Here is a 25,251-nt window from a genome sequence, read left to right as displayed (position 1 = left end):
GTTTCACTTTAGCATTTAAGTGTGAGGTCACTTACAAACATACGTATTGAGGTTTTAATGCACACTAGAAAGGGAATGGCTTACTGTTTTCTAGATTTCTAGGCAGGATTTCTAGAAGTATTAGCTCCTAACTCCTCCAACAGGATCCTCCTTCAAAACTAACATGCACTTTTGAAAATCCCACCATTTGCATTTAAGTATCCAGTAGAGAAAGACACACTAATACACTCCAAAGAAATCAGTATGCTAATTGTAACTGCACATTTGGCATTCAGGTCAAACAAAACATCATCTCCCAGCGAGATACTGTGCAGAAACACTGAATGGTAAACCCACTGATTAACCATACCATGTCAAGAAAAACTGTCCTTGTTTCAGAGTATCACAGCTAGACTTGGCATTTGGAGGAGAGCAAGACAGCAGAAAAACAAATTCATGGAAGGAATCACATTGTGAAGCACTGAACTATGCTAGGAAATACTACTTAAATTCAGCCAGCACACACATAATGACACACTTTAGCGATATAAACATATGTCATATTTAACACAGGATCTCTGCCCCATTCGTTGTACAAGATGGACAGAGCTCCAGGGATGAATCAGAGCTACACAGTTTTAACAGTACCCTCCTTCCTTCCTTACTCTTACGCAAACAAGTCATTGCAAATCCTGCTCCCTTCCCTCTGCTCCAGGTATTTACTTACAAGTGACTCTTTTTTTTGTTGTTATTGTTGACCATCATTTGGTATTCTACATACTTTGAGAGTTAACTGAGAGTCAGATAAGTGCATTGGTAGTGAAATGGCTGTGAACAGAACACCTATTCTCCTAGACTTCTCAATTTTCTCAATGAATTTATTTTGCCAATGTAGCCCAGTCATTTTTCAACAGAAACTGAAGGATAAGCAAATGTATTGATGTCAGTCATATGGTACAACTCCTTACTTGAAAATAAATAAATAAATAAATAGTCCCTGAAAGCTTCTGAGAACTGCTAACCTCGAATAACTAGTTAAGTTAGAATCATAGAATCACCAACGTTGGAAAAAGACCTCCAAGATCATCCGCCTACTACCAATATTTCCTACTAAATCATGTCCCTTAGTACAACATCTAAACGTTTCTTGAACACCTCCAAGGGATAGTGACTAACAGCCAGTTAGAAGTTCCATTGTGTTCCAGTTCCCGTTCCAGTGCCTGATCACTATTTTAGAGAAGGAATATTTTCCTAATCTCCAATTTGATTATGCATATTAAAGAAAAAAAAAAAAGAAGAAGAAGAAGAAAAAAAAAACATTATGAAACTACTAGGTTTAAAAAAAAAAAAAAAAAAAAAAAGAAACAAAGTATGCAAATGACCAATGAACACACTTTTACATGTATTTAGTAAGATCTCCAAACATTCTAGTGCATACAGTTAGATGGCCTCTGTTTTGGCTTCTCCAGTCTGCCAGGGATCTTTCAATAGAAACTGGAAACGATTCCTACCCTGCAATCTTCTCCATGTCCAGAAGAAAGCATTTGACAAGAACCCAAACAGAAGGGTGGACCAGAACCTCTCAAGTAGTGAGAACACAGAAAAGATGAACCTAACCTGCAACCCTACTCAAAGAAAAAAGTCTAAATCCAGAAGAGTTATTTTATATGTATCCTAAGTCACAAAAGAGTCAGCTGGCATTAACAAGGACCACATGCAGATCCTCTCGTGCCTATGGCCCGATACTTATGCCAATACAAAAAGAAGCAAGCTAACACAAAGGATGACTGTGCCAGCCACGTCTTCCTGTGGCAGCATCAACTTATGCCAGCTTTCAGCAATTACTTGCATATTAACTCAGTCTCATTGCAGACATGAGATTTTTAACATTTCTGCATACTTACATCTTGAAAGCTGGGAGCACAGAAGTGCAACCAGAACATCAGCTGAAGTCTGGAGAAGAACTGACAGACTACTCCCCTACTACTGCTTTCAACCTCCCCAAGCACATCACTAATTAAATACACTACATACGCTATTGAAATAAGGAAGGGCTTCTACTGAGTCAAATATTACTTACTGAATGCTCACATTCCCCTCACAAACAGAAGTGTAGGTGGGTGACCTAAGGCTGAGGAGGCTGAAAGCAGTGAATACTAACAAAGAATATCCTAGCCTCAGTAACAAAGTTTCTGCTAGTTACTACATTTAGTCACTAGAAATAAATCCAAATTTTCACAGAAAAGTAGATTTCATAAAGAAGCTTAAATATTGCACTCAGAAAAACTGGGTACCATCCACCTCATGTTGATTCCATTAAGTCAATATACTTTTAATAATATTGTCCTTGATCTGAATGGTTGCTCACCTGCAGAAGACGATCAGGAACAGTTAATTTAGGATGCTGTTGTCAGAATCTGCATGACTGAAACTTGCAAGATTAAGGCAATGCGATTCTATACTAAGCAAACACTAATTGCTACAGCGAGAAAAGTAATGAAACCATATTTCCTGTGTATTTAACTTTCGTATTCAGATTACCAAGGTGCTAGTGAGGTCAAAACTCAAGGTGCAGCAAGCCCCAGTGTGAGGCCTCTGATGTTTGATAAGAGGAGCAGCTGAGGCTGTCAGTTTGCTCAGCGCAGAGCAGAGGAGCTGAGGGGAGGCCTGACGGCGGCTGCAGCTCCTCACAGGGAGCGGAGGGGCAGCGCTGAGCTCTGCTCTGTGTGACAGCGACAGGGCCCGAGGGAACGGCGTGGAGCTGCGTCAGGGGAGGGCAGCTGGGGGTCAGGGAAAGGGGCTGCACCACAGGGCGGAGGGCGGGGAACGGGATGCACAGGGCTGTGGGCACGGCCCCCAGTGCCGGAGTTCAAGGAGAGTCTGGACAGTGCTGTCAGACATCGGGTTTGGTTTTGGGTGGTGCTGTGTGGAGCCAGGGGTTGGACTCCATGATCCTTGTGGGTCCCTTCCAACTTGGGGTATTCTGTGGGTCTGCGATAGCCATCATACAATACATATGAGTGAGGAATTATATTAACAGGACCTCTTTCCTACCACTAAGCAGTTTTTGTACTTAAGATCACTGAGTAAGAGCAAAAGCCAGGAGAGCACAAAACTGAGGATAAGGAGATGGACTGGACACACACCTCATTACATTTCCCTAATGACTACACCAGGATTGCTGTGCTTCCTTACCATCCTACAGCCAAATCTCACCCCTCTGCTCCATGCTACACAGTGATAGGGCTTCAGCTTAAGCCAAACCAAACCAGAACTCAGTTTTTGCCCATCTCACTGGGTCTTTCAGTCACACAGGGACACGGGGCTGGAATCTCTTGGGCAGGCTGAAGTCCGTGAAAGCAGTGACAAGCTGAATGAGCTTTAATGTGTGCGAGACAGCACGAAGGTTACTCCTTTCCTTACTGCCGCTGTCACCACATTACTTTCCGACCACTCAGCGGTAACACCACCGACACTCTGCGCTGGCCCCAGCCCGGCGCATGGAGCTACAGCCTTCCTCCCGCCCCAGCACAGAGCCCATCCCAGGCCCCCACCGCCTCCACCCCGCACCGCCCGTAACGCACCGCCGACGGGCAGCAGCGAGAGCCAATGAGCGAGTCCCACCGCGCCGGCGTCAACCAATAGAAACGCGCGCGGTGGGCGTGGCTCGGCGGAGAGCGTTGCGGCCGTTGCGAACGATGAGGGAGCGTACTGCGCACTCCGGCGCCTCCCCCGCTCCTTTCCTCCTTCGGGGGCGGCGGCCGCCGGGAGCCTTACCTGCGGCGGACATGGCGGAGGGGGCGGCGGGGCGGCGGGGCGGCGGGGCCCCGATCGGCCCGGGTGGGGGGAGGGCGGCGGTACAGGCAGGTGCGGACGGAATACGGCGTTGGAAACGGAAGCGGCTTCTCCGACGTGAGCGCCCAACTGTTTCGGAGCAGTGCGGCTGCGCGCTGGGCACGGGGCCGCGCCCGGCAAACGGGAGGCGGGCGGGCGGGGACGAGGGCGGGGCTGCCGCTCTGTGAGCCGGGAGGCCAGAGGCTGGGCTGGGAGGTGCGAGGAGCTGTGAGATTGTGTGCTTTTTGTCCGATTCCTGCCTGTCTCCTTCATCTCTGTGTGCCAATAGCTCTTGATTGTTTGGAATTGGATTTGTCAGTTGAGCTGCGAATAGTTTAAATATGTAGATGGCATCTGTGTAGACCAGTTGTTGGTGTGTACGGTGGAGCTATGGGGATCTCCTTTCGTGGGATATAGTGCTAAGGACCAGTCTGGAGCATAACGGCACAAAGACAAGTGATAGGGCAAGGGAAAAGAACTTTAAAATAAAAGGGAGGAGATTCAGATTGGAGATTAGGGGAAAATTCTTCATCCAGACATTGGTGAGGCGCTGGCACAGCTGCCCAAGAGAAGCTGAGGTGCCCCATCCCTGGAGGCGCTCAAGGCCAGGTTGGATGGAACCCTGGGCAGCCTGAGCTGGTGGGGGGCAGCCCTGCCCGAGACGTTTTAGTGTCTCTTCCAACCCAAGCCATTCTTTGAAAGGCAGGCAGGAACCTGGCAAAGGAGAACCCTGCTCAGGTCCATGAAGGCTGTGCTGTCAGAGCTTCAGGCCCAGCTGCGGGTATAAAACTTGTCTCTATGAAGCAACAGCAGGGGAGACTAAGGGGTGGGTGCCTGGAACTATGGAACATATGGTTTGATATGGGGGAAGGGCATTTCAGAATGATGCAAGGTGATTTATCCTTAGAGGAGGAATCAACAGTAAGAAAAGGGATGGATGTAACTAAATTGGGGAGGAACAAGTAAACCTTCATAATAAATTTTTCTGTGCAGTGAAGGGCAGAGTTTTTGTGGATGGTAGTGTAAGTGGAGCTTACAGCATCACTGGAGCACTAGTGATGGTCAGGCAGGTTACCCAGACAGTAGATGAAACCAGGAGTTTCTGTAAGGATGAGACTATGGTGGGAAGTTCCATCCAGTTCTGCCTGAAGCATTAGTGGAAGGGGGAATAGATTCTGACAGCAGCTACATAGGGCTGTGGCCTTGTGGGCACATATGTGTAAGTGGCAGCAGCTGGGGAGCCTGGGATGGACATGAAAGTGCCAATGAAGCACAAGTGCGTAACTGAATTCCTCCATTTGGAAAAAATGGCACCCATTGACATTCATCAATGCTTGCTGAATGTTGATGGAGACCCAACCAGTGGATGTGAGCACAATGAAGTGTGGGTGGTGCATTTCAGTAGTGGTGACAGTGGGTCACCTTTGCTGGCATGCAGACTCTTGTTCATTGCTGGCAAAAATGCATAGGTGATTGTGGTGACAATGAGCATTTCATAGCTGAGAATTTGCTCAATCAAATAGTGTTATTGTGGACTTTGTGTCTGTTGTAGTTTCCATGGAAATAAATGGGAGGCATTACTTTTGAGCGACCTTTATGTGTATCAGACAGCTAATCTGTGAGAAAGAATTACATATGTGTAGAAGGAATGTTTATAGACTTTGTCTTATTTCTTCATAAGCGCTTGGAGAGAACCTGAAGGATTAGTCAAAAAGCTTTTCTCTCTTTGACGCTGATAGCAGTGTGGAAGACAAGCATCTACAAGCTCCATCTTGAATGACATCAGTGTGGTACATCCAGTTTCTTATGCAACTGACTCTTCATCAGAACATCTTGGTGTTTGCTGCTGCTTCTTTTCACTTAAACTGCAGGTCTGGAAGTGCACTGATTAAGCTAAGAGCTTCATTATCCCAAGAAACTTGAGGTGAGGGTAGAATGCATAATAACAGGGAACCCATCTGTTTTCAAAATAGTTTTTTATGTTCTCTATATTTTTTTTCTACAGGTTTTTTTTTTTTTTTTTTTTTTTTTTGTGATAGGGCAAGAATTTGCCCAGTAATCAGCCCTGAAAGTAATGATTTTAGAATAAGTAGATCTTGGAAGACCACAGCAGCTGAATGGGGAACAGAAACACAGACCAAGAAGTAAAGGAACCAGAGTCAAGAATAGGGGATACTGCTGTGGAGATGAAGTAGTCAGGAAAAGGATAAAGAAATGTTGAGATTGAAGATAAAGATTGAAAAAGTTTGTACAGATATCTGATTTCTGTACTCCTGTGGGGCAGTGGTATTTGGAAGAGCTTTCAAGAGAGATATTTGAGAAAGGGGCAAGGGGAGTCCAATCTTTAGGAAGTGAAGCTATATTAAAAGGAATTATCCAGTACGCTAGAGGCCATGAAATTTCAGTTTTGAGTTACACCATGCTGTTTCAGAAAGTTTTGTCTTGATGTTATAAAGTGATAGACATTCCTCTATATTTCTACAAATATCGTTTCAGTGGCCTACTGGTCAGGTGGAAGGAAGGATAGATTTGAAAAGAAAACTCAAGGAAGTGGAGGTAGTCAGGGTGTTGCTACAGGGAAAGGAGACAGCTGATAATACATTTGAGTGAGAAAACTTGATCTACAAAGCATTTATTTTTCCTGGATCTGTTTCCATAAGATCTTTACTGGAATTAATTTGTTGGCCGTATTTTCTGTTACTTAGATTTTGATTTTATTGAATCCAGTGACTCTTAAATTTATCTTTTTTTATTTGTTTGTGAAATATCCTCTTTTCAGGTTTGAAACTTGGTATTTTTTATTGTTGGATATTTCAGATGATGAGCAAGAACTAGGTCTGATTACACACTTGTCTTTATAGATCCCAGAACTTGTTTTGTGCTTTGAGTTTACAAAAGTAACAGGAATTACAGCCTAAATTTGCGTGATCAGGATTTGTTTGATGGTTCAGCTGCCTTGGCAAAGTGAAATGTACAGAAACAGATCATAGAATTAGGATATTGTGGTTTGGCATCAGTGCTTATAGGGTATGGTCTATATTTCATTCACTTTGCTTTGGATCTGCCTTTTAAATTATCTGCCAGAACCAATAAAACAGTGGAAGCTTGAAGCCCAAGAAAAGATTCTAGATGATCCTTTCTTGAGGATGCAACATTCTTACGTGGTAATAAAACCATTTGTTTTCATTACTTTCAAGTGAGGAATTTATGTAAGGGATGTCCATCAGCTGCCCAGCAAGTTTCTAAAGAACACCTAAAGGAGGTACTTATAAAAGGAAGACATTAAAGGATGAACGCTAAATACAAGTAATAACATCATAGTCCTGTGCCAGCCTTTTAAATATATTAATAAACTTGATCATTCAGTAACTGAATGCTATGCTCCTACAGATTTTGAATGTCATTTGCTTATGAAAGTGCTCTTATCTGATGATTTCTTTTTCTGGCACTGGGGGCTTATAATAGATCTAAGCCACCTGCCCTAGATTCACTGTGACTGGTTAACAAAGTGGCCAAGCCACAGGTTCAGTCACGTTACTTGCATAATTTTCTCTCTCAGTGTGAATTTTCACAGGAAACTCATTGGGTGATTGGTTTTTTGTAGACATCGTGTTTATTTGAGAAAAATAGAAATAGTCTAGCACTAAATATTGCAAAACCATTACTATAAAACAAGGCTTCTCTTAATTGTTTAGTTGCCTTTGCCAAGCAAGCCAGTTTTTGTGTTTCATTAAGTACCTTGCTGAGATATGGTATTTCCATGGGCTTTGTTAATCTTCTCTCAGGACTGAGGTAGCAATTCCTGCCTCTCCTCTGACCCCACAGTGAATAGAAAGGGAGCTGTAGAAGCAGTTGTTTCCTGACAGGAATGGTTTATGATTTGTAACTGTACTGTGAAATAGCAATAGTGAGAAGTAGTGGTGTACTGGCTGGATAAAGTTCTCATTTAAAAAAAAAAAAAAGGCATCTAGAGTAAGAATGAACGAAAGCTACCTACTCATAATGTTTTCAGTGCTGTTTCTCATGTCCTTTTCATTCATCTTGGAAAAAATCAGAAAGCTTTCTTTCCTGTACCTTTTATAGGATACATTTACATTAACGCTCACAGCGGTCTTCTGATTTTCCAACTCTGGTTAAGTTTAAATGGCAGTGCAAATACTTGAGTGGGAAAGATTGTGTTTAGCTGTTTACCTGTTTTGTTATCCTGACCTTGAGCCTGTTCGAGGATGTGGATTCATTTCTTCTATTTGCTCTTTCAGGAGTCTCTCCAGATGATACATTGTGAAACTTTATCCATTCATAGTGAGGTAATTAAAGGCAAATGTCTTCAGTCAGTGGAGCTGGATAACTTGCATTTGAGAAATTAAGAGAAGCACTGAAGAATTCTTTTGACCAATAATGCTGGGCACTAGAAAAGTTTCAGGGGAATGCTGTCAAGGTGGTAGTTAAAAACACAATGGGGCCAAGCTGGGTGGACAATTGGTCAGCCTGACTTTAGTCCAGAAATTGGAACACCTAATACATGTGTCTGTCACCAAGTAAAGAATTAAAGGAGAGAAATGTAATTAATGCAATTCAAATAGCTTAATGGAAATCAGTGCTAAGCTTGCTGCCAGCTCTTCGCTGCCCTGTTCCCCGGGAGCTACCTAGTTAGGGGGATCATCAGGTGGAGGGAAGGCTCCAGCTCCAATAGGTGGCAGAACTAACAGCAGAGCAGTTAGAAGATCAAATTTATAAATCCAAGTGAGTGTAAACTGCTAATTGGGGATGCCTGACATACCCATGATCCAGAAAGTATCTGATTATTGGAAGCCACATAAAAGCTCCAAAACACCTGTATGGGTGGCTGCCCTGTCCTGACATTGCTGTCATCTTTTTAAGTGCCTCCACCCATGGTGCTGCCACTGCCCCAGTGCAGGTGTGCATTGTGTGCGTGTCTGTGGGTCTGAATGGTTGTCATCCAGCTTTTGTGCAATGGGCTCTTGGAAAGGGATGGTCTTGGAGATATGGTAATGGGAGTGTTCCTCCTTGCCAGTATGCACTCTCACAAGCTGAATTTGAAACTGGTACTAAAACAGCAGTTGTGGCTATTGCTTCCCTTTACTAGAATAGCACAGTGGTGAGAAGCCTGTGTGGGTAGTGGGAATCCAGCCCCACACACTGCAGGGATGAGGAAAACAGCCTGGCACTACCCCAGCGCTCCTCCTGTGCTGCCTGCTCCACATACAGTGCTTCTCTGGGTACAGTGGAGAGCCAGGTGCCAGGAAGAGGCAAAGAGAGAAGATAGATGACTGTAATCCAGTGACCAGACCATTGGGGAAGTACTTTGTTTCCCAGATGTGTAAGTGTTACATAGAGCAGCAGATGAAAGCACCAGAAGTACTCCCAAGAGCAGGCACGAACATCGCTACTTGAAAAGAATTCTTAAATTTGTCCCTTTTCTGAAACAAGACTTGTGTGGTGGTTGTGGAAATGAAGACATCCTTCATGTTTGCTGGTTCAAGGAGAACCCCATTTGACTCGGTGTCTGGTCTGAATTGCCAAGCCTCTGTAAATACCACAGGTAAAGCCTGGAGGTAGCTTTGCTGTGGGGGTACATATGTCTGTATTTGAATTGCACCCTACGAAGAAAGTACCAATATTTTTGATGCAGCGTATATGTTAACAACACCCATGTCCTTTTTATCTTCCAAACAAAAACCCAACCCTTTCACACTCCTTAGTCTTCCCATGCACATTCTCTGGATAGCATGATAGGATGCTTTGCTGAGCTGGACAGTGCAACCTGAGAAGAACTTGTGTATGCAGTGATAGTGCTTATAGTATCTTGTTTGTATTATCACTGGATGGGTTTGACTGTGGTATGCTATGTACACATAACCAATGGTACGTGCCGAAGCCTGGATTTTGCAAAGACAAGTCACAGACTTTACATACATTAAAAAAAAAAATAAAAGGGTATATTTTATGAAATCTAGTGTTTAATTTTCTTCTCACTGAGCATAAAAAAATAGACAAGTATGCAGCAAACAGATAAGAAACAGATTGTGCCTGCCTCTGTGGGCTAACCTCTTCCTACAGTTCTTGCTTATCTGTATTTCTGGATTGCAAGAGGTGTATCATACGTCAGCTGATGACCTACGTAACCGTTTAATACTTGACCATCTGGTTAAAGCAGATGTTACGTAAACTGATTCCCACTTGGAGACTACTCTAGTACCACACCCATGGGGAAATCTTCATATCTTTGCAAGGCAAGATTTCAGATAACTCAGCTGCATTCCCCAAGGCTGATTTTTTTTCTACTCTAAAGCACTAGAACTCTGTCTTTCAGCTTTTCTTTCCACATGCATTTTTTTAAGAACTCATGTACAGGGTTGAAAAGGTACTGACAGAATGACAGATGGAACAAAAGCTTCTTCCCTTCCCCTTCACCTGCAGGCATGCAATTTTAGAACACTTAGTGCACCTAGCTCAGTCTTCTCAATCTCCCAGGAACCAAACTGACTTAAATTTAAGGGAAAACAAAGATTAAATAGTTTGCAATATTTGATGCCCTGCGACTTACTTTTGGAAATACGGTACTTCTTGTTGAGTAGATGAGAGTTCAGATTTCATGACAAGCAAAGGGAAGGTGTGATTTAATTGCAGTCACGTTTATTTGCAGTTTCTATACACACTTTCTAGGTAATCAAACTTTTCCGACACATTTTTTGAGAGGGGTTCACAATGAAACTGTCACCGTTTTTACTAAAAATAAATACAAGACTTAAAGTGTTGCACAGCTCTAAAATATACAAAGGCTTGGATTTAATGTAAACTTTGAAAACATTTTACAAAAGAAACCATCTTTGCAACAATTTAAAAAGTTCATATTTACAAATATTACAAAAATACAAAATGGATGCAAGTCCATAAACCATTGTCTTTTCTGCCAGCATGAACTGGTGCTAGTACCAAAATAGTTACACTGTAACCTTCTTAATTTTTTTTTTAAATTCTTTAAGTCATAACCTACAGTATTTCTCTATATCTGCCACCACTGCAGCAAATGCACTCCATCACTGACCTTTGGCAAAAGCACATATATGCTTTATTTGCTACAACTATTCCATCTCCTCTATGCTGCCACAAGAAAAAAAAGAAGGGGGAAATGTTACTTTTCAGAACTTACAGCTGTGTAATTTCCTTAACATCAGTGCAAACAACAGAACCTAGGTTGGAATGATGCTTCACTGGTTGCCTAATGCATGTGCTGTACTCTGTTTCAAGATAAACGATGTTCCCTTCGACAGCTTGTCCTCTGGTGTTATTGTTCTCTGACCATTCTCTGTGTGAAGTACTGCCTCACAATTGAAGTTGCTTTTAGTGTCTGTATATTGATAAATGGCATCTATGAAATTGTTGATTGGTAATAAAAAGTGCTGTCACCAATGTCAATTCAGCTGTACTCTCTTGACAGTTTTGAATGATTCTTTAAACATACGTAATGCCTTTTTGGACAAACGTTTATAAAATTGCTCCGGGTAAAACTTCTATGGAAAATGACTCAAGATGACAAACTAAGTATTTTCTCCTAATATCTAAGCTTCCTCGTGTCTTCCAGAAAGTGTTTTGTTATACACTAAGCAATTCCATAGAACGTTCACTCATTCACTTGTGTTTTGGCTCCTTTTCTTAACTAAGTGACAAATAAGTCTGCCATTTATTTTCAAAACCTTGCTCCACCTGCCCTTTTTAAAACTGTTTCAGACTTCCTGATTTTGAAGCCTTTTAGCTGATATACTCTGATTTACACCCCTCTATGTGTGTTGACACATACCACATGCATAGTAATTCCACCTCGCATACTGCACACAAGCAGACGACACAGGAAGACAGTAGGATACCCTGAATTACATATTTTGTAGTGTACTGGAAATACACTTATTGGAAAACCTTATTGGAAATACCTCTGAGGATTTGTTAAACCCCTCTGACTTGCTCAAACTCTTAAAATCATAAGAACCTTCCTCTTCAAAACACAATCTGCCCGCTTTTAAAACTCCTCGGCTTTATTCATTACATGATCAAAAGCAAAAAAAAGGAAAAACCCATTTCACACATCCCACTTCCCTATCATTTACTTATGCTTAAAGCCAGCTTTGAGTTGATTTCTTTAGGATCTAAGTATGCTCTTTCTGCTGTCCCATTCAATCTGTCCTACTGCGTACCACCTTTCTTCTTGCACTATTTCTCTGCACTAACATCCCTTCTATTCCTCTACTCCAAAGCATATCCTACAGCAATCGACACCAACTGCACGAATCTTGGACAAAGAGGGCCTTTTGGACTATGCCGTGAAAACAGTGGTGGCCCAAAGGAGAATCAGACCAACAACTGGTTGTATTTCATTTAAAAATTAAAAGTATAAAGCAACGTGTGGGCTGAGCTTAAAAGTACGAATCCTTTCAGTTTTAAGACAAGAAAATTCAAGTAACTTCAAGTAATTAAGCTTTTATTTCCCTGCCTTCATATATATCAAAGCAGTTGCTTCGATTTGTCTCCTCTCCCAGCCCGTCCCAATCCCCCACCCTGCTGCATGCTTCTGCTGAACCCAGACGAAATCCAAACGTCTGTGGCCGGCACAAGAAACCAGAGCTGTCCCCTCTGCAGTTTCGCAGTGAATATAAATAATGCATACACATACCTATTTCCCAGCTACATTTTCACAGTGTCATTTTGGTAAATATTTAGGTAGCATGAATCTCATCAGCACAAAGAGAAAGCTTCACTGAAAACTCATTGCAGATATTTACTGATAAATTGAAAGCGCTTGTTGCATGCTTATCATTTACTTGTTTCCCTTAAGAACCAGAAACTAACCATGTTTAAAGATTATCGTTACCAGGTTATGACTGTGTTATGTATCCCAATAGCCTAATAGGAATATGAAACCAAGTACTATTTCCTCCTGATTCTTGCTGAATCAATCCCTGTTAACATGAAGACCCGCGGGCACCCTCAGATTGGACCATTTGGGGCTTTGTGTTAGGAATGACTTTGTTCTGTCAGAAGCACACTGTCTTTCCAACCAATGGTTGCGCTAAAACTCACAGCTGCACTTCTCAGTTAGCTTGTTGGGGCTATGCTAGAAAGACAAATGGTTACTTCAATGTGATCTCTAATTCGTAGCTGAAGTGGAGAATTCCTTTTGATTGCTAAATGTCTTCTTTGAGGCTTATGGCACCGAAAGTGGTTATTGATGGCCACGTGAACTTATGTTTGATATGAAAATGGTATTCACAGAATACAGTTATTACATTTGATTCCTTTTGTCTTCTATAAACAAAGCCGTTATGCAGGAAATTGTTTGCCACATGTCCACTCTTTGATAGTTCTATTTACAAATTTTTATCAAAAATATGGTATTTACATGTGTTCTGTTAATTTCTTCTAAATTTTGTTTCAGCTCATTTTTGTGTAGAAAAATACCAATCCTCGAGAGCATTTGCTTTTTTATTTTTCTTCCTAGGGAAGCACTATAGTGAGGGATTTGTTTCTAGATGGGCAGCTTCTGGGAAAAAAAAAACAACACAAAAAGTCACTTTGAACTCTACGAAAAGTGTATAGCCGTGAAATATACAGTGACAACAGAAATGAGTGGGATAAGCCAAATGAAGCTAAAGGAAAACAGAACAGACATAGCCTATCTTTCCACTTTCAGAAAATAAGGTCATAAATAGCTACAGCTGTAGTCCTCTGTTTCCCCAGCGTCCTATGAACACAAGCACATTTAAGCATTGATATTGCCCTGCAATTATTGTTTTGACTGCTACAGCATTGGCCTCTTCTATTCACGTCCTCACTCAGCTCACATGGTGTCGCAGTCCCTGGAGCCTACGTGGAGCTCTGAGAAGAGCGGTCATCATGCGGGCTGCCGTCTGAGTTCTCGGTCTCCCCCTCTGAGATGGCCTGCATCGGCGTGTTATACAGCCGGCAGCGCACGCTGTACCTGCTGCTGCTGGCAGCTGGCGGCGCCCGTGAGCGCCCCACTCGTGAAGATGCTGACATGGGAAAGCTCTTGGGGGAGAAACCTTCTGCGTTGACCCTCGGTGAGCAGGGGGACAGTGGGGATGATGCATCGGGGCTTGTCACTGAGGGACACTCGTCCTGGCTTTGGGAAACATCCGCTGTCAGCTCTCCAGGAGACTTGGGCAGAATAGGGCTTTTCAAGATTTCTGTGGCGGACATCCTGTAGCTAGAATCAGACCGACTGCCTTTTTTAAGGAGCAGTAGTTTAAACTCCTCGTTAGATGTGTTGGACTTTTTGGCATTCCTGTATATCAGCCCAGGGGACCTCTGACTGCTCATGGGAGCACCTGCGCTGCTGGCGGATGATGTGCTGCTGGTGGGCAGCGTACTGCTGGTGGGAAGCTGGCTGCTAGTTCCAGAGGAAGCTCTCAGTCTGTTCCTTACAGACAGATCTCCGGAGTCCTTTCTCCCAAGAACTTTCCTTTTTGATCTGTAAAAATACAAAGAAACACTCTTTCATATGCTATCTTTGTAGAACGTTTCCCACTAGCCTGGAGTTACACAGATTCACTGTGCTTTCAAACGAACATGGTCTCTCTTAATCCCTCTGACAAATATCAGAGGCTGTCAGTGACTGGCAGCACTTAAAAGCATAATAGCTCTCGTGCAAGGAATGAGGCACTGTGGCACAGTCTCTCAGAATCTTACCTGGCTCTTTTAAAACAATTCACGTACAACCTGCTATTTATAAAGACAGTGATGTCTACAGAGTCCCAGGTTAGCCAAATAATCACCATAATCTGTTCATTATTAGAAATTTTTAATTTCAGCTGTGATTGAAAATTTAAACTGAATGCAAAATACTCTAAATTCGAAGAGATACCTCCTCTTCATTCTTGGTATGGCAACTCACTTATAAGAATAGAACTGGTGGGCAGCATGCAGAAACCAGTGCGGGGAGTTTTCTTTGGAGACGTGTTTGCTAGACGTCTGATAGCAGACATTTGTTAGACGTTTGTTAGCAGCCTGATCTTATTTGTAAAGCATCCTATATATGCCATAGCAATACTCATAATGCACACATGTGACCAGCACCTGCTACTCCTGACCCCTGCTAATATGGTTAGCACCACAAACATCATTTTATAAGGCAAACAGCCGTAATATGTAAACAGCCATAATATGTAAGAAGTATTACCCTTACTACTTACTTTATCACTCCCCCTTTTCAGCACTATGAAATGAACATTTGCCCAGCAGACTCATCAGTGCCCAGGCACTGGGTTGCCAGAATGTGATGACATTACAGAACACGGAAGCAGAATGGCATGTGAAATACTGCCTATAAAATCAAGCAGCAGCAAGCTCTAAGTGGGACTCAGTCCAGAAACACAAGTGGGTGGCAAAGCTTGGGTGGCGAGGGATACCTCCACCATTATCTGCTTTCTCCAAAGGCCTGAGTGACTGAACTTCTAAGTGAAGTCTAGATTATGATTATTGTACCATCTGCCAATTATTACAAATTTGATCCAATCTGAGGAGAGTTAACTCATCCCCATACTTGCAAGGCCAGGCACCAGTGAGACTTCATGACATCCAGCATCAGTGCTGGCTGGGATATTTCTGCATGCCTTGGTCATACCACCACAACAGCTATGAATGGGGTCAAGATAGGGCTCAACCATCAGATAATTATTCTGCAGTGGATGACATGCAGCTGGGGAAAGGATGGCTGGCTTTTATGGTTCATAGTTGCAAGGTTAGCTTACCTATGAATGACTGCAAACAGGTCCTCAGTAGTACGAGGTTTGTTGGGAGACACAAAAACGTCCTCAGCTTCAGCCTGAGAGTCTTCACTCAGAGGGGACATGATGGAGTCGTCGCTTGGAGAAGACTCTGAGGTAAGTACAGAAACCATGGTTAGAGTCAGACCACTGCTATATTTAGAAAGAGCACTGCTAGTGCAAGGCATAAGCTTGATGTGTAAACAAGTGGCCAATGCTGGCCATACAGACTTCACCCTCTAATCAGTGGTTCTCATCTCTCAGTTGCTGTGCTGTCAGCCCAGGAGGGCTAACTGAAGCATGCCATGCTGTGTGACACCTCCAGGGCCCTGGTCCTTCATCCTGATGTCAGTGACACCCCCCAATGCAGAACGAACTGCAGCACAGAAAAGAGGACTCAACTGACCTTTCAGCGATGGCTCTTCTGTTCCACCTGCTGTCTCGTCTGCCCTGCTGGTACCAGAGGCACTTCTGGTAGGAATACCTGATGTGACGTTCTCCTGCTTGCAACTGGCTTCACTGAGCAAGTTTACTGCTGCCGTCTCTGATTCGTAGCTGATATTCCCAGGCACGTGGTGGCTTAAATCGAGTTGGTGCTTAAGCTGATCACTGACATCTGCTCCCTCTGCCTGAGCAGGGCCGTCACTCGCCATGCCGAGCTCCAGCTGCTGCCCACTGCCACAGAGCTCAGGCTGGACCTGCACATGCTCAAGGCGGCTCTCCGGTTCTGCTCCCCTGTTTGCATTCTCTGCTTCATATTCACCTGTGAGAAGAGCTGAGCCTTTCTGAAATCCTTCTGTAGAAACTGCAGAAGTCTGACTTAGAGCACTGTCTGGCAAATGCTCAGCAGCTGGGGTTATTTGGTCCTTCACAGTTTTCATTTCAACCACAGCCACACTTGCTGAAGGTACAATTTCCTGCTCACAATTACTCTGTCCACTGAAAGAGGAGCTTTTTTCTAAAGATGGCTTCCCAGGGCCCGTTTCTGCTGGGGAGGAGTCGATATATGACACGATGGCTTCCTCAGTGGAGTACTGCCGTGATACTGTCTTCTTGGCTAGGAGTGGCCTCATTTTCCCTGGCGAAACATCACCAGCCACCAGTGTGGGCTCTTGGATGCAGAGCAGGTCGGGGATACTGCCCTTCTGCTTCACTTCTTCAGGCCTGTTGATGGCCCTGAGGTGCACGGACTTGAGGACGGAGGGAGTGATGGCAAGGGCAGAGGGATGGCTGGGGCTAAGGGCTTCCCCCACTGCGCTTTGCTTGCTGGGATTGAAGGCGTGCAGCTGGTGCCGGTGAGCAAACGGTTTATTCAAGACGCTGTGAAGAGCACTTAGGTCGAGATGGGTTGGAGGTATAATTGGGAGTTCGAGGTCTTTGCTTGCAGACATGGTGCCATCCTTAGAGAGCGGCTGTTGGAGTGAGGACTTCCTCTCGGGTACTTTTGGCTTCCTCTTGCTGCCCCCTGGGGACAGCGGTCCAGAGAAGAAAGCGGTTGGGAAGGAAGAGGTCGGTGTCTCTGACTGGCTGGAGTACCCGCTGGAAGGTGAGGCCAGCCCCGCCAGCTTCTCTGGGGATGCCAGTTTGTACTCGCTGTCAACGGAAGGCAGGGATGGGGTGGTGGCCCGCGACCCGGACTGGGATGTCTGGGACTCTGAGCTTTCTGGTGACTTGATGCACTCAATGACTGTGGTACCCGTAGCAGTGCTCGAATTAGACAAAGACCTGTAAGGATCACCAGATTTCAAGTCATTCAGGAGCCAGAGGTCTGCATAGTGAGGTTGTTCAGCACCTTCATCTTTGAAGGACGGCATGTCAGCCGTATCGAACTGAGCGTCCTTCATGCTGCCATCACTCTGGCTCACCCAGGGCAGCTCAGGTTTGGGTGGCAGGCTAGAGGCCTCTGCTCTGGAAGGTGTGTTGGAAAACTCAAGTGGCAGTTTCATTTCCCTGGCAGTGTGCAACGTGTGCTGCCCACCGCTAATCTTTGGTTCTTTCTTCTCGGGAAGATCCATGCTGCCCTCAGATTTCCTTAAAGATGAGCTGCGTTTTGGTGGAGCTGGCTTTGCCTTTGGTTTCTTCAGAGAGATGCCCTGCCGTCCCTGCCTCCTGTGACTGATGCATTCCTGCCAGGTGCAGTCGGCCAGGCTGGAGGTCACACTTGCCACCTGGCCACTCTCGGAGCCTGCAGCTGCATAGTTGCAAATATAGCTCTTGTTGCCTTTGAGACCACAGTCAAAGTGCATGGAGGTATAGTATCCTTCAGTATCCACGGAGAAGTGTGAGCTAGTGTCTGCCTTGTCAGAGGGGCTCTTCTCTAGGAAGCTGTCGTATGTGCCCATGCTTGTGAAGCTTGGGCATCCCAGGCTGTCAGCCTTTGTGCGCTCAGGGCTGAAGTCCTGGCGACAGGATGCATCGTGGTGGTGGTGCAGATAGTTCCACTCACTGTCACTCGTGTTGCTGTTGTTGGGGTCATCGAGTAGATCTGCCACAGTGGAGGTGAAGGAGCTCGCCCTGTGGCCTCTGACCTTGTCCACGTGGTCACCATACTGCTCTGTGATGAAGACACTTGAGTCCTCGTTGGCATTGGGAGCAGTGTTGAGGGACAGCTCGGAGTCACAGTGCGAGGAGCCAGTCAGTGGTGGAGAGGCGGCAGGAGGAATGGTTTCGGATGTCTGAGAGGGACACGTGGAGCTGCTCCCACTCCAGTTGCCACTGGAGGACTGGTGATCGTCCTTCTGATCCATGTGGCTGCTAAGCAGGACTCCTGCTGTGGAGATGGAGTGAATGGGGCTCCCAAAAGTGTCTGAGTTGGATGAAATCTCGCAGCTTCCTGAATCTGCCATCCTTGACAGTCGCGACCTCCCTCTCTCACCGATGCTGTGTTCAGGGCTGTGCAGGTGCTGAGGGCAAGTCAAACCCAGGGGCTGATGCTCTTGTGAACCCTGTTTGCTCAGGACCTCCTTCCCTTTTTTCGGATGCCTCTCCTGGCTGGCTAGGAAGCACTCCGCTTCATATGCTGAACTCTTGGTGGTAGCAGCTGTGTCGCCCTCACTGGCTCTTGCTCCCTCACGAGGGAGGCTCCGTGAGCGGATGCGGTTGCTGACAGCAGCAGCGAAGACGGCATCCCCGTTGTCTGCCAGCACCAAAATGTTGCCAGCAGAGTGTGAGAGGGAGGCGACCACACTCTGCCCCCTTTGTGCACGGATGCGGCGCCGGGAGGGAGCGGCGATAAGGATTTCTTCTGTCTGGCACTCCGAGTCCCTGGTCCCTGACCGTCGGCTGCTGGCACTGGAGAAGTCCGGGTTGGCATGCACAATCACATTGCGCTCCCTTGCCACCGGTGACTCATCCGAATCTAGGGTACACGTAAAGCTGGGTGAGAGACCACTTTGGATGTCCTGACATGAGACGACCCACAAAGCAACCCAAGAAGCATATCTGCATTTAATCTTGCTGAGTGTTGTACCAAACCTAACTCTGCTATAACATGTACATAAGGCAGACCTCATCCCAATGAGGTGGGAAATTCTCCCAGTACCGCAATGTGATATCAGTTCTCCTATTTCTGCAATGTGATCTCATGTAGAGCTGATCTTGCTGTGGTAAATATTAAGATGAATATTAACTTCTTGTTTTTTGTCACTGTAGTGCAAGTAGCTGCAGGCAGTTTTCAGGAGTAGCTGCCTGACAAAGCACTCCATAAACTTCTAAAAATAATTTCGTTTTAACTACATATCTTTTCAGAATTTCCATTATCTGCTTCTTTCCTACCAAGAATATTTGCACAGTAACAGGATCTTTGTTTCATAGGTTCTCTGGTTGCTTATTCCCTATGATAAACACATTCTTTATGCTTCCGATTAAATTTCACAGTGAGCAACGAACCAAGGTATCAGAGCCACCTTCAGGTGCAGATGAACATTAAGTAATAATGATCCTGTTCATTTATTTTTGGGTTAAGATCTATTTTACACTTGATTTGCCTTCAACAGAGTTGCTCCTAATTCTCCTGGAGAAAAAGGTGAGGTAAGCTACTTGATTTCAAATATTCTTGGTAATAAAGAATGCAGGGAAAGAATTGAGGACAAGCGTGACAAAGAAAAGAAACTTTTAGCAAAGCTTTCTGTGGGGGTACCAGCAGCTGTCTCTAATGCGGATATCCAACTGATAGCTGAGTGAGCTGTGGCAGCTCATCACTTTGCTGAGCAACATCTGTCATTTCTTTACCTTAAGATCCCCTCAGACAAGAAAAAACTTTCACTTAATCTAGTTACTTTTTATGCACGCAACTATGGGTTTATAACAAAAATTAAATGGAAAAAAAACAACAACTGATTAACATTTACACAATAAGAGTTGAACACGTACATCTATATTACTCGGTAAGGCCCCCAGTATATCAGGGCCATATGGAGTAATATAGCTTTGCTGACTGCAGTAACTCAAAAAAACAAAACACACCATTTCCAAACTCCACAACCAGTTATGCTTTCAGGGTTTTGCTTCTTTGGAATGCCCACTACCAGCTCAATAAGCCTGCAATTTAAGTTGGTTAGAAAGCTATCTATGGAAGAGTTGTATTTATACTACACCTATTTCTTGTTGCACTCTTCTGGGGATGCCAGAGATGGTTTTCCTCCTCCTCAACTTTCGTCTCCGCTGTAGTACAGATTGTGAGTGAACAAGAGAGCAGCGTATACTAGCCTCTCTGTCAAAACCAACTCCTGCAACCCATAAATAGGTCTCATTAGCCTTTAGAAATAGTAAACAAAATTTCATGGCTGGAACACAGTGGAAGTATGTGAGCTTGGATTAAGCCTGTGAATAAACATAAGGGAGCCCTTATGTAGCTCTTACGTAAATTATATTACAGTGTATCACAGTTTTACATCTAATTCCAGCTCCCCCTCAGCAGCCTGGTCTGCCAGAAGTAACAGAAGGAGTGAAGCAAAAAAAAAAAAAAAAAAAGAAGAAAAGAAAATCAGAAAGAAAAGTAGATTTGAGAGCTCTTGGTAGCAGGACATCTTTCTTACAACTATTTATCCATCTGTCGTAAGGACAGTGGTGGTAACTTGTCAGAAAGGAGTAATCTATGTAACTAAAGCCTGATTTACTTTAAGCAACTAAGCATAAGAAAACAATTTAGATTTTAATGTCATATTGTAGTAGCTGAGGGCTTCTTAGGAGACTGATATGCCAAAGGGGCTAACGTTTTGGAAAGGAAGAAGACAGCTAAAAGAGGGCCAACTCCATGTACAAGTTCAGAAAACACTCTTTTCTTTTTTCCACATGGCCAATAATAAAAGAAATGGGGAGTAGATATTGTTGTGCACCACTACATGGTCTGATTTTCCCAAGTGCTCTACACTCAGCAGGACACGTGGGAGTCTGCTCAGGGAATCAGCTCACACATTCAAGGTCCTAAATGTAGATTTAGGAGCCTAGGTTCACATGCACATCTATTTATAACCATGGTCACGCAGAACAGGCAAGAATTCCTCATTTGCTTTATGTTTCCATGGCATTACCACAGAAAAGTCTCTTTCACTTTGCTTTTTACACTGTGGCCAACGTAAAGTTAAAAGGAGGCTGACCGAAAGGCCTGCACCTGCCTGTACTGGCTCTTTGCATAGCTGTATGCTCCTGCTCTCTGAAGTTGATGGGGGATGGGAAAGAAAAAATGTGCCAGGTCCATAAAAACTCTAACATTGGGATCACTGGTAAAGTGGTTTGTAATCTTAGGAAAAACAAACGAATTGAAGAAAACAAATTAAAAAAAAAATCTGATAAAAACCATTTTAATAGCGTATAATTATATAAAACATAATTATACACAGACGTACACATACATATTACACTACATAACAATGTAAAATGTTAAAAAGTAACTTTCTTGTAAAAGTTCTTCTTGAAATCTACTACAATGAAATACAGGCTTCAGACAGATGTCCTGTAACCACCAATGCCCCTGAAATAAGGAGAGGAAGAACTTTCTTTAATATGGAAGGAAAGTGCTGTAAACTCCAACAACAGTCATTTTTTAAAAGTGAACATTTCTTGGGGTTGGGAGAAGCTTAAAGAACAAAACAGAGGAATGAAAGCAAACTCTTTGAAATGAAAATCAATCAGAACCATTGCTGGGCTTCCAGCAATTGTGAGTTAGCTGAACATGCTCTGTGTGCCAGATGCATGGGTCATCTCCAAGAGGAAAGTGAAAGAGGGTACATCCTCCCCGTGACGCATACAAATTATTCCCATTAGTGCTAATGAGAATGATACACATAAACATCCAGAAGATTACATACCATTCTTGATCTGTAAAACTGATCGGGAAATTTGGTTCCAATGTATGGCAGGTGGAGTCTAGGCAAAAATTTCTATTACTGGAAAAGTTAACATTGGTCCCATTGGTCTACTGCTGTATTTCTCCTATGCACTGCACTGTGTGACATTAGTGATGTTGAAAAGCCTTCATACTGAGGATCCTATGTGCTACATATGAGGAGCGTCACTCTAATGCATTGTGGAAATGTGCCACACTGCTTACTTCCTTCTTCAGGGATGTCCATTGGGAGAGCCCAGCCTACACCATGCAGCCCATTCAGGCTGCTCTGCTGGCGGGTGGCCTGACCCCACGCTGCCCCCACAGCTTCCCGCTGTGGTTCCTGCCTGCCACCTCCCTGGGCAGCAGATCTCATGGGCACCTTTACTGCCCAGAGCAGAGGGGCACCAGGAGTGCATCGCCGTCACTGAGAGGAATCACCTGGCACATGGCGGAGCAGGAGGGATGCCGCCTTAAGGCTGTACAGCAAGCAGCCAGACCCAAAGCCCCAAGCTCCCTGGCTGGGACTGGGGCCATGCTGGGGTGTGCAACCCTCCTGGCACCGTAGGTGACTGGGCAGCCTGTCCTGCAGGAAGGCTGGGCACTACAGACAGACACAAGCGGGAGCAATGTGATGTAACTTCCCTGCTGTCCCCCAGCTTCTGGAAAAACACTACGAAATATCAGTATGCTGTCTGAGGTTAGCTGCAAGTTCCCTGCTTTTCTTCCTGATTGCTTATTTTCAAGTCTGTAAGTGGGGAAAAGTTAGTCCACTTTATGCTCAAAACTTGGTGCAAAATATAATTGAGGAAAATTCACATAAACCTTGTTTTTACCATAGCCTTCTGGAAGGAGAGAAAGAGAAAGAGAGAAAGAGAAAAACAACCTGATTTTTTGATTCTAGAAACAAGTTGTCTATCACATTTAGTCAGTGATAAAGCCGATCCTTACATAAACAGATTCTTCTTTAAATAAATCTAGTAAAATGCATCCAAATGTTACGTAAATAAAAGAAAATGCCATTACTATACCTTCAGCATAGCTGCATGTAAAGAGATCTCAGAGTGATGGTTTACATGCTACACAGTCATGACTTGCATATTTAAAGCACTGCAAATAGTAGCCTACATTCTCTAGTTTCTCTTCTCCTGCTACACATGACAATCATATGATTAGTTTCTGTGGCTTTCTGCATTATTTCAGTCAGCCACATTCAAAAAGCTATTCGAGGTCTTTGTGAATACAGGCTGCAGGTTATATACACAACAAAAGTACACTGTTTATGCAGGGAACCAGTGTTACGCTGTACAGCATGACTCACAAAGTATGGGCCAAATTAATCCTAGGTGCAGCTTCAGAGACTTCAGCAGACACGCATGAAGGATGAATTTAGCCCACTGTCCTCCAGCAGTTGACCCTCAGGCTAGGGTCTTTGCCCACAGACTATAAAATCCAGTGACTTCAAACAAATTAAACAGAATAAGTACTTGACCTCCCTCGAACCATGCAATAAATACAAAAAGAAATAGAAGAGATTTGTACCAGTGACATTGATGGGGATAATGCAAGAAGAAATCACTTGGGCATCTTGTTTCATTTTCTCCTCTGGAGTTGGGAGAGGTAGTGCTTTACTCCAATTGGTTTGTTTATCCAGTGTAGAAGGGATATTATGTATTGGATTTTTCGGCCTCTGCCCTAACATGACATCTGTATCTTCGTCCTCTGGTGGATGGGACTGCAAATGAATACATTCAAAATCAGTGTCTACCATTCAGGCACGCGAGGCTACTGTTGAAACAAAGCAGGCACACAGCTCAGCAATCAGTTACAGGCTGCAATGGCAAGCTGCTCTCAGCAAGTCACAGTACAGGCTGAAATCACACACCGTTCACAGAAGACAGATACCTCGTGCATCCTTTTGAACGCACTGCTCTGCTGGCTGCCCGTGAGGACCGGCCCCTTGTACACATTTGTTTGAGGACAGGCACCGGAAGGCCCAATGCCTTAAAAAAGAGCCCTCCGTGCTCCAGGAAACCATTTGCATTTCATTTTTACAAACTATGGACACGAGCAGAAAACAAGTTACAGAAATCCAGTGGAAAGTGGCAGGTGTTAGCAGTGCCAGGGTCAGGAGGACACTGGCCAAAGGAGATGGGCTGCCACCAGAAGAAATTCAAAGTGTTGTTTAGAAACCATGCACATTTTTACAGCGTGTTAAGAGAAGCACTAGATACAGAAGGTAAAGTAACAGAGAGAAAAGTAAACTGTATGGAAGCAACACAGATGCTTCGTTCTCTTTCTGAAGCAATAAAAGTCCCCCAGCAGCACCTTGTCCTGCAAAGCTGCTGTAATGCTGCCTATAACAGATAGATTAATCACATTGTTATGTGGCACTAGCTACAAACCCCTGTTTTGGATTTTCCTCGTAAAAATAATAATAGTAAAAAAATACGTTGTTTTGGAGGAATACATGGGAGAAACACTCACCTTTTTCTGCCCAATTCCCCCCCTTTCTCCATGAGAACACTTCCAGGAGCAGACAACTCTTCCCCCAGCCTGGGAAGTGACTCTGCCTCTTCTTTCCACATGAAGAGCAAAGCCTCCTCAGCTGCCCTTCTTCTGAATCCCCAGCTGCTGCCTACCCAGCTTCTCCCTTATGACTTCTGTTTATGCTTCACTCTCCAGTTTGTAGTGATTTTTGGCGAAGACAAAACGCTGCATTCCCCAGCCTGGCAAGGTCCGGCAGGCAGCGGGATGACACTGCCTTTGTAGTGCTGCCATCCCTCCCCAGCTCCATATACATCCCAGGGAACGAGCTGCCTCTGGCTCCAGGCAGCAGCCCCAAAAGCGTTCCAGACCCTAAGGCAGGGTGCAGGGGGACAATCACTTACCTGGCCAGCCTTGCCCCCCGCAGCACCCCCACGTCCTCCTCCCGCCCGCGGGAAGCCCTGCTTTCCCACGTTCGGTTTTAGGAAAACATCGCAGCCTTCTTTCTCTCTGCAGCTTTTGTGCTGATCCCCGGCAGACGTGAATGGCTCATATAAACTTCCAGCACAAAGGACTTTGTTTCCTAGGTAACTCCCCCCTCCCCAAAAGTTTGATGCATGCAAAAAAAAAAAAAAAAAAAAAAAAAGAAAAGAAAAAAAAAAAGAGAAAAAAAAAAAAGAAAAGAGAAAAAAAAGAAAAAAAAAAGCCCACAAAACCCCAAAGGCTGCCCACACACAGCAGACACGGAGGCTGCACTGGCTGCCGGCTCTGCCAGGATAACAATGGAATGGGGACAAAGCGGGTGAGGTGACCCCACCGCCAGCTCCC

At 44.4% G+C, this 25,251-nt stretch overlaps 1 protein-coding gene across 1 annotated transcript in view; it reads right to left on the bottom strand.

Moving 5' to 3' along the window:
• Window positions 1-13,692: 13,692 nt before the first annotated feature.
• Window positions 13,693-25,251, bottom strand: part of NHS (NHS actin remodeling regulator) — a gene marked incomplete at both ends in the record, with an annotated part of 247,158 nt that continues 235,599 nt past the window's right edge. Inside the window, 5 exons of the mRNA XM_079542207.1 lie at window positions 13,693-14,317; window positions 15,597-15,723; window positions 16,018-18,969; window positions 20,207-20,338; window positions 23,479-23,671. Of these exons, the coding sequence (XP_079398333.1) occupies window positions 13,693-14,317; window positions 15,597-15,723; window positions 16,018-18,969; window positions 20,207-20,338; window positions 23,479-23,671 (4,029 nt within the window). The remainder of the gene's footprint in view (window positions 14,318-15,596; window positions 15,724-16,017; window positions 18,970-20,206; window positions 20,339-23,478; window positions 23,672-25,251) is intronic.

Source organism: Tetrao urogallus (assembly GCF_951394365.1).
Source record: "Tetrao urogallus genome assembly, chromosome: 1".
Lineage (NCBI taxonomy): Eukaryota > Metazoa > Chordata > Aves > Galliformes > Phasianidae > Tetrao > Tetrao urogallus.
The sequence above is the reverse complement of the archived record's forward strand: the minus strand, read 5'-3'. Positions and strand labels throughout refer to the sequence as shown.